Source organism: Cornus florida, unplaced genomic scaffold (genome assembly GCF_030987335.1).
Source record: "Cornus florida cultivar Cherokee Brave unplaced genomic scaffold, ASM3098733v1 CherokeeBrave_3.0.0_Hap2_Chr05, whole genome shotgun sequence".
NCBI classification, from domain to species: Eukaryota; Viridiplantae; Streptophyta; class Magnoliopsida; order Cornales; family Cornaceae; genus Cornus; species Cornus florida.
The window spans coordinates 74221516-74232003 of NW_026775575.1; the positions used below are offsets into that span (position 1 = coordinate 74221516).

Below are 10488 nucleotides of genomic sequence, written 5' to 3' on the forward strand. Positions count from 1 at the left end.
TTCTTCTTTGTGTTTTTGCAAAAAAAATTTATCTAGGCCTCCAAATTCAGCCTCTGTTCTGGATTTTTCTGAAAAATAACCCCACAGCAGCTTTATAGCTACTGCTGCCAGCCATGGTGCACCCAGCGCGCGCGCGGCGTGCATGGGCATGCGCATGGGGCTGTCATGGCCCTTCGTCAGGCCGCCGCGACGTCAATTATTCTTTTGGGCTTTTCTCCTTCGTCTGGACTCCGATTCAAGTGAATTATTTTTTTGAACTTGATTAATGTTTCATCGTCTATCCAACGGTGTGCTCGGTTACACCCGGATATTTCTGGATAATTACCAGTTTGCCCTTAAAGCTTTAAGTGTCTGTTTTTCGTCGTCAAGCCGTTTCTCCTTCGTCTGGACTCCGAATCATGCGATTCTTGAGTCCATCTTAATTAGGTTTTCGTTGTCCTTCCAGCGGTGTGCTCGGTGGCACCCGAATCTACAGTTTTCAAAAATGACTATTTTGCCCCTGGGGGCTTGTTTGTCATATTTTCGATCTTTTGCTTCCGCATCAGTTCTAGTTGAGTTCCACGACCTCATGGAAGGTCACTTTGACTTCTTAGAGTCTTGTTTTCTGTTTTCGCTTCCGCATATCGGATCCGTTATCGGGTCAATCTTCGGTTCATCACAGGATACGCTGGCCTAAAAACCAGGGTCGTCACAGTACAGTATGATAGGGTCGATCCAACTTGGCTCATATGGTATCCCGCAGACCTGCAAATGGTCAAAATGGGATGGAGTGATGGATGAGAGGTAGAGGATGTCAACTGGTACGACCATGGTTAGTATATCAGCCGAACCGGATGCACTGCATGCCATCCGATCTGCCTCAAAGTTCCCATTTCTAGGTATCTGTGTGAACTTGAAATCAATGTAGACTCTCCACTTTCTATTCTTTTTCTGGACAACCACCACATCGAACGCACAGTGCTTGGTTTGATCTCTTTGTTCGATCGGCTGTCTAATCGGTTGAGGTGTTTGGAACATCCCTTTGACCTCCTGATACGGCCTTGCCAAAGTGACCTTGAGTGGTGTGACTATCTCATCCTTTCGTTGCCTTTTTCTGCCTTCCAAGGCGTCACTCAGGACTGTGATACTAAGGGTCTCTGAGCAGTTATCTTTGCTCTTGATTTGTTTTCCACTATAACCATTGTGGTCCTCCTTAAATTGACTGCCTCATCCTCTTCGAGACCCACGTGGCCTTGTGCTCTTGAATTGAGTTCATCTATGGTTTTTTGTGTGTCCACCACCATGGATGTGTGGAACTGAGTCCTTCTCGTCATGGCGAGCTTAAATGCCTGTACTGTTGAGGATGGGTGGTAATCAATTACCGTGTTCATCTCCATATTGAATCTGGTGACAAAGGCTCGGAGGCATTCTCCCTCCTGCTGCCTCATAGTGAATAAACACGAAATTTCCCTCTCAAAGCGCCGATTACTAAAGTACTTCCAACCAAACCCTTTGGAACATATATTATAGTCTATTTTTCTTCCTAAATCAACAGTAAATAATTTCGTCCAAGACTCCACAAAACCATACTCCTTCATCACACATGGAACATATATTGTAATAACTTCTATCTAACAAAACACCATCGTCATAATAGAGACAGGTTCCCCAAAAGGTGAAATTGACATATTTAACTCGCGGCCATTAGAAACAATAGCTAGAAGCATCATCTCCCAGAAAACCTCAGAATCCATATCAAACGACAAAATCAAATAGCGATTTTGTTCCTTCTCATGCTGAAATGCTACCCAATGCGAAGCCCCTTTAACAAAAACATGTGAACAATGGCGGGGATTAATAATCTCATACGGAGGAACAACAGTCCTACTACTTCTCCACAATCATAAACCTTAACCTCAGGATCAACTCTGTATACATTCATGTCCGAATCCCAAAAATACACAATTCTCACAACCTTGAAGTCATTAGTACAAGAATTGAATCCAAACCTAACAACACACTTATGAATACGACCTGATAATGAACTAGGGGGAAACGGAACATGCAAGGTCTTTCTATTGGCTGGGTTCCAAATAATAACAACGCTACTATTAATAAAAAAATCGTCTGACAAACAAATCAGACCATTAATTGAACCTACAATCTTGTAATAACGGTGTGAACAGATACCAAAACAACTATCAAAACTCATGAATTCATCAAATGTTTCGTTATCGTAACGCATCGAGAAGTGCTCTTCCTCATCATGCTGAAAGTGGTACCTGAGGAGTCGCAATTGAGTCATGTTGTCTGCAATAGTTCGATTGATGTGTTCTGTGATGAATTTAGGGTTCTTGATTACTGTATTCCATGATTTGCGAATGCATCTGATGAGCACGATGGTCTTGATCGGTAATTTTGCGCAGATATAAATGAAGAGTTCTTGAGGTAAATTTAAAAAACATGATAGGTAGTTTTAAAATATCATTTTAGAGAATATTGTTATGTCACTATTACAGTATCTTTGTGGTTCGAAAACATATCAAAACATCAAATTGATGTTTCAATTTTTGACAACTATTTTCGAAACATTTCGGTACTGTACAAAATAAAACAGTTTTTATCAAATATATTTTCCCACGGTTCATTACTACAGTACCCTACAAAAACAGAAACAACAAAAACAAAATGCGTACTAGACAAATCTTAATTGTCACACACAATTTTGATGAAGTTCTTAAATATTATTCAATATTAAAAATCATTTAATCAAACTTCAAATCAAATAACACGATTTTGATGAAGTTCTTAAATGTTATTCAATATTAAAAATCATTTAATCAAACTTCAAATCAAATAGCAAATTTGTAAGTAATTTTAAAAGAAGTTTGCGGCAACAATCTGGAGAGGTTTCTTTAAAATATATATATATATATATATATATATATATATACACTTCCTCCATCCCAAAATAAGTGTCATGCTTTCCTTTTTTTGTCTGTTCCAAAATAAGTGTCAACTTTCCTTTTTCAAAACAATATATTTTATATTATTCCAAAAATATTCTTTGAGTTTAAATTTCAAACTTAAATATTCAAAACTTAAAAGGATAAATTAGTAATTTTTCAGGCAAACAATGCATGTTCACATGTTCCCTTAAAAATTACTACTCTCCGTAAGTGACACTTATATTAAACGGAGGGAGTATATATCAACATGACTCAACAATTCCATACAACCAAACATAACCAATGGACCAGTGGCTTAGCAGTATCAGTCTCTTACTTCCCAAAGGGAGGTTAGGGGGTTCAAGTCTCAGAATAGACATGTGTGTGTGAGTACCAACTAAGAAAAAAAAAATACAACCCAACATATTCTAACTCTAAATGCAATACTCTGGAGCCTTAGTCCACTCTCTAGAGTTTGTTAAATCTAAAATCATTTTTGATCTCTCCAAACAACACATGATAAAGATTTCAAAAAAAGTTCAATACCCTAATTGAGAGAATATATTGGGTGAGTGGCATGCCATGTCATTGATGTGTCTGACTAATAAAAATTCATCATACAATAAAATTGGTCCTAGTATTTAAAATATAAAAAATCAAAACTGCTAAAAATTAAATCCATCAAACTGATTTGTTAGATTTTTATTGATTAAGCATACACTAACGGCAAATGCCTCAATAGCCCAGTGGGTTAGTGCCTCTAATGGACTTTGAAGTGTCGGGCTTTGACTATCTACACCTATTAATCTAACTTTTAATCCTTCTTACCTTGTAAAAAAAAGAAAGCATACACTAACAGTTATCTAGCCAAATAGGGTGGAGTTTCAACCAGATATGAACAAAAAAGTGTGCTTCAGTGGAGTGAGTGTGTTTCTTGCAATTTGTCATAATACTTACAAATAAGCACATCTATGATGAATAATGAGGGACAAGGCCTTGCCTTCTAAAAATATCTCAAATTTTATTTTTATTTTTTTTAATAGCTAATTTTCCTCTTCAAATTCCTTTGATTCCTTCTTCAAATCCTTTTTTTTCTCTCATTTTTCTTTTCTTCTGCTTTTTCTTCCTTTTTTTATTTCCTTTTGAAAAAATAAAATAAAAAATTTGGCAAGAAAATGGCGCAACAATTTGCCCCAACGGGACTTAAACCCTCCCCTCTCACTTTGAAAAGTAGAGGAGATATCACTTCGGTTACAACACCCTTGATATTTTTTTCCCCCTCTTCCTAAGATTATTCTTTTTGCATTGTGTATAATGTATGTGTTATTACCTTCTTCTTTTTGTGTGATACCCCCAGATTTTCGAATGCAGGTTGGCCAGGCTCATGCCCGAATACCCGAAGATATCAAAAACAAATCAGTAATAAACGAATACAGAATACAAAAGGATAAATAAGAATAGGTAAAATGCTGAAAAGAAAACTAAAATGATTATCTAATATTATTAAATCCTCAGAATATATTTGTATTAAATAATAAATGTTATGATACATCTAATTCTCCAAAATACAATTCGGGAATCTATACAGTGTGGACCCCTAAAAAATCCCAAACTGATAAACAACAGTTACAACTGACTACATCTAAATACTGAAATATAAAGTAATATCCTATGTAGAAGATCCGGAAGAATGATAATAACTGATTTTTGCTCCGCATGATCTACATAAACTTGGAAAATATCCCACATACAAGTTCTTTCTACTACATCTAACAGAGACCTAAGGAACGAATACATCCTAATAAACTCATGCAATAGCTAAGTAGTCCGTATAAATATAGATACACACTAAAGGAACCTCACTGGACTATAGGGTTGCTTCAACCTGAATAGTAGGCAACATGCAAAACGCACATATAGTGGGCATGAATACCTAGACCTACTAAGGCATACAACTATCCACTATATTCAACTACACATCCTAAGCAATATACGTTCTCTAACCACCAATCTTGAGACTCAAGCTCATATTGTGACATATGTCCATACATATATAATATATCCTATCCAAAAGCATAAAAAGTAAACTATCCAACCATATTATTTTAATGGCATGCCATCCAACTATTCCATTGACCTGGCACAAATAAGTAGGACTTAACTCAATGGTTAATCCCATCCCATAATTGTGCATTAATTCGTAATATAACCAAACAAAGGTTTCCATATCCATACAATCCAATCATATTAATATATTATCATGGTGCATAGCTTATTAGCTACCTCCATGATCACATCCCATACAAACATTAATCTCATCCACAAAATATAAATTAGAGATAGATTAAATACCACAGTCATAGACCATTTTTATATATCACAAGGACATTCGTTCATATAATTAAATCATAATTAATAATATGAATTTAATTAAATACATATAATAATATCCCAAAAATGATTTACAATTTAATAATTAAATAAAATTATTTATTAATCCAATTACGTGTATTAAAATAAATACCACATTACTACCAATTTAAACATTATCTTTATTTTCTACTAAAGTGGTAAAACCAACCAATCACTAATTAGTATCTAAAAGTGGTTATATTAATTAACAACATAACACGTTACACGTTATATTAATATTCATGCTAAAGTACCAATACATCATTATCTTATTGGTTCACTAACTAGTGTCTAAAAGTGGTTATTTATTAATTAACCTCATAACACGTGTACTATTGATTATAACAGTTTTAAGATAAAATATGTATCAACAAATTAATATAATGTACGATATAATTTTACTAATACATAACAATACAACGCTATCCAAATACCCAATCACCGCTTAACCAAAAGCCGGTCGGCCGAAACACCCATGTCGGTCGACCAATACACTCCATCGGTTGACCGAAACAACTCGTCTTCTTCATCTGTTTCAAACCTGCAACTCCTCCGTTCGGGTCCTAAATTGTTGTCTCTAAGTCTAATATGATTACTATTACAAAGATACACAATCCCCAACCATTGAAATAAAGAATTTTGCACTAATTTCTTCAAAATCACATAAAATTAAAAACACATATAAACACATAATAGTTCATGTTTTGATCCGATTAAAGTATGCAAACAGATTAATTAATCTTTTATAATCACCCTAAAGCAGTCCTAAACACGCATTGAACCTCAGATCAAAGAAGAGGAGTGGAACAAAGAACTTGCTTTTATGGATTTCGGAATGAAAACCCAACTCCTTCTTTTTCGGCCAATTACTTAACGCCGATAGCCTTCGGGTTGCCGTCGTGCACCGCTAGTCCGGTCCAACCCCACGCACAATTTCCTTAATTCTTCCTTCTTGGTTCGACCTTCCCCTAGGCCAAAACCTCTCTTTTCCCTTTCTATTTCTCTCTTCCTCTAACCCTCTGTATCTCTAATTCTCACGTGAAACCACAACCCTAGCCCCCTTCTACAGACTTATTACATAATATATAGGTTAATATAATAACCGTAATACTAATCCTGACACAACACACTTTTAGACTTAGAGAAAAAGAAAGAAATAAAAGTAATTATAGTAATAATAATTCTAATTATATCAATTCTTCGATAGTAATATATATATATATATATATATATATATAACCCAAAACTTTCATGTAGTAATAATAATTAAAAATACTAATAATACATACCGTAATAATACACATATATACGTGTGTGTGTGTGCGCACACACGCGCACACACACATTAATATCTATATATATAACTCATTCTTCCATTAGTATTAATAATAATACTACTCATCATTATATCCACATATATATAAATATATATACACATCAATATATATATATATATTGAACCAATGGCCATGGGTCATAATCCTACCCAGTTAGTCTCCTATCCAAGTAGTCCACGGGACCTATTTTGTTGGTCCATTACTACTGTCTAAATCCACTCTTTTTAAAATAAAATAAAATAAAATAAACAATCAAAACATTTAACTAACACATAATTATAAACAAATACACATTTTATCACATAGACGCACAAATCTACATACATGAAGCACATAATTCACACAAAACAATCAAATCAATTAAGCACATAGACACATAAGTACATAAATACATAGTCACATAAACAAATAGCCACATAATCAATTAAAATGCAATAAAATAAATTATAAAATTCCATTTATATACTTTTAAAAATTAGGAGTATTACATTTTATCTTCTTTTTATTTAAAGTTTCACTGTAATTTTATATACTTAATGTTTATATTTTGTATTTTTTAATTTTTCTTTACTATAATTTTTGCTAGCAATGATGTACTATTTAAATCTCATGCTATTTGAATCTTGATTTATGTACCTTTATTGTACTTCTATTCTCACTCTTTGTTAATTGTCATGTTATTTTTTTTAAAAAATAAAAATTAAATAAAATCTGAAATCAAACTCCACCAGATGCAAAGCCAAGAATATATGCTCTTATTCATGCTGTGAGTGGCAACAGCAGTTTATTTCTAGTCATCTGCGGTACAAATTAAAATCCAAGAAAGAAATCAAATACAACTATAATTGAAGGTCCAATAAGCAGAGTAGATTGGAGACAAATAGCCAACTTTATTTAAGAAATATCATCAGGTGCCAACAATACAGCAATGATAACTAAATAATAAGAAAATTAATACAGTGCAAGGGGCAATAAGTTGTTAAATCAGATTTTCCATGAGATTTTCAAATATAATTAGTAACCATTATCAATGACACAGCACCTGGATACATAAATAAATAAATAAATAAATAATAAACATTGAACTAAAAAAACATTCTTACTTGATTTTCTACCAATACATAATAACAGAATACTATTGGAAGATAATGAGTCAAAAGGAGATAATGATTCTAAAGATGGTAAGGGTGGATAACTGAAGATATATACAAGCCACATGGATATCAGCTAGCTTACAGTATTCTGTTATTAATACATGCTAAGGATGTTATGTGAATCAATGCAAATACCTTAAACTGAGGAAAATTTTGAGCACTAAAATCCAAACTGAGGGGAGGAAATAGCATGGAAGAGCAACACGAGATGATTATATGTCATATTCATCAAAACACCGAGAACGAAAATAATATAAATATTTTCAGATACCGCTATACAAATCCAACCCGTCTTTGCTCAATCAATACTAAACACCCATGCTTTGTAGCCCATTTGATATTTGCGTATCCAAGAATCAACAAATTCGACCTAAAACGAAAATAATACACATTATAATTTGTAATCCATATGACATATTAAGCAAAACATCAGCTACTGATGGTCAGAGATTATGCTAAGTGCAAACATAAACAGAATTGCTGCATTTTTTCCCCAAAATAAAGCTAATTAACTCCAGCAAAGTGCAAATTTTAACTCACCGTCTTTTCCACACGAGTTATTGGATAAATATCAATTACAAGAATGCCACTAATGAGTTGGTTGGCCTGTGCATATGTGTGTGTGTGAGTGCGTGTTTGTGAATGAAATGACAAGATGGAGACACAATGCAAAGGGCACATGGCGCAGGGTTGAGTTTTGAGGTTCACAAAAAGCCTGGCCAATGACAAGCAACGTATTGAGAAGTGCTATTCCTCGTCATGCTGAGAGTGGTACCTAAAACCTTAGAGCAGAATGACAAAAAAGAAATCATTTAACTTATGCAAACATTGGGTTAATTTGAGCTAATTACATAGACTGAATAATTGGGAAAGACTTTGGTGAGTCAATTTGAGGTTTTCAAACTACTTTCGCAAACATTGGTTCAGATAAAAGAGCAACGCCCGTGAAATATATGAAAAATACCAAGAACATCTAACATTTACAACATTGGAGAATCTGAAAATGAACACCGCACAACCCTATACATTTCTGCAGATGTAGATGTTAAAATAACAAAAGACTACCCCTTACATGCTTAACAAAGGCAACAACTTTTGCTGGATGAAACATGCTGTGATGCAAAGTTGAGTTTTTAAGTCTATACATAGCAAGGTCAATCTCATCTCATCTATCCAAGGATAAAAACAACAAAAATCAAGACAAGAAGTCCAAATATTGCGAAGTACATTCACATTGTCTGCCTCCTTAACTCCATCCTCTTCTCCAAAATTTTCAGTAAAGGCATTACTGTTACATTCTCTTCCCATTAGTACTTCATTTTTTCCTCCGAGTAAAACTAGGCTTTCCATGTAAGTGTCCAAGTGAAGCGAGGATTGACAGCTACGGATTCCAGTTTCGACCTCTTCTTCGCTATTGGGATCATATGAAACCAGCTCTCCATCACTCTTTTCCACTAGAACTTCACCTGTTTTTCTAAATCCCAAAACCTTGTTTATTCCTCCTAGATCAACAGTGAACAATTTGGTCCACGAACCCTCTACACCATATTCTTTCATCACCCATATGCAACAACTCTTACTTGTACTCCAATAACCATCATCATAATGGAACACAGAGAGAGATTCCCCAAAAAGTGCAATGGACAAATTCAGCTTACGGCCATTAGCAACACTATCCGGAAGTATCATTTCTTTGAAAACCTCACTACCCATATCAAATGACAAAATCAAATTCCTATTTTGTTTGAAACCGTAAACTCCCAAGCACTCAAATGCGACCCAATGTGAAGCCCCATTCACAAAAACATGTGACCAATGACCAACATTCGCGTAATATGGAGGAGCAGCAGAACCACTGCTTCTCCACACACCCGTGCTAAGCTCATAAACATCAACCTCGGGCGGAACTACAAAATCAAACGAATTGTGAAGATGAACAATTCTCACAACCTTGTAGTCATTAGTCCGAGAATCGAACCCAAACGCAAGAACAAACCTGAGTAGACCATGTGAGTCGTCTGTAAATCGGGGCATCGGAAGTCTGACGGACTTTTGAATGGCTGGGTTCCACAGAATGATAACATTTGTAAACTCTGCTACACTCATGGCGAATAAATCATCGGACAAGCAAATTAAACCATTACATGAACCCACTATGCGGTAGCAATCTTTAGCACAATCAAGTGTCAAGCGCTCATCAAATGTTTCGTCATCGCAATGTACCGAGTAGTGCTCTTCTACTCTGCCATACCTAGAATGATACCTGAGGAGTAGTAATGGAGTGGTGGTGTTTGCAATAGTTCGATTGATGTGTGCGGTGATGAAAATAGGGCTGTTGATTAGAGCGTACCATGTTTTGCAAACGCACCTGATTTGCAGGAGAGTCTTGATGGGTAGTCTTGTGAAGATGTCGACCAGGGTTTCTTGAGGTAGATAGTCCGACATGGATGAACCTCCGATCGTAAAACCCGATAATTGTATGCTTCTTTGCTCAAATGTAGTTTGGGGATTTTTGAAACTGAACGTTTCATTGATGTAATATCGGGTTCGGGTCCTCCCATTCGGATCATTTCATCTCTCGAAGATTCATATTGTTAATACGGGCTTAGTTTGTAATTATGAAAAGAGTAAAATTGTATAAATTTTTTTTCTAGATTC

At 35.0% G+C, this 10488-nt stretch overlaps 2 protein-coding genes across 2 annotated transcripts; both read right to left on the minus strand.

Annotated features, from left to right (window-relative positions):
- Positions 1-1610: 1610 nt before the first annotated feature.
- On the minus strand, positions 1611-2284 carry LOC132309477 (F-box protein At3g07870-like). The gene is made up of 2 exons (XM_059807782.1): positions 1889-2284; positions 1611-1775 (listed from the first exon to the last, which is right to left on the minus strand). The coding sequence occupies exons 1-2, from the start codon at positions 2282-2284 to the stop codon at positions 1611-1613; spliced, it is 561 nt and encodes a 186-aa protein (XP_059663765.1).
- Positions 2285-8780: 6496 nt separating this feature from the next.
- LOC132306866 (F-box protein CPR1-like) lies at positions 8781-10344 on the minus strand. Its single transcript, XM_059804441.1, has one exon. It carries the CDS (start codon positions 10273-10275, stop codon positions 8899-8901), a length of 1377 nt encoding a protein of 458 aa, XP_059660424.1. The 5' UTR covers positions 10276-10344; the 3' UTR covers positions 8781-8898.
- Between the last annotated feature and the right edge of the window lie 144 nt (positions 10345-10488).

Coding starts and splice junctions, on each gene's coding strand:
- LOC132306866 (XM_059804441.1), bottom strand. CDS start 10,275: ATGTCGGACTATCTACCTCAAGAAACCCTGGTCGACATCTTCACAAGA.
- LOC132309477 (XM_059807782.1), bottom strand. CDS start 2,284: ATGACTCAATTGCGACTCCTCAGGTACCACTTTCAGCATGATGAGGAA. Junction 1,776..1,888: donor GAGTTGATCCTGAGGTTAAG/GTTTATGATTGT, acceptor GTAGCATTTCAG/CATGAGAAGGAACAAAATCG.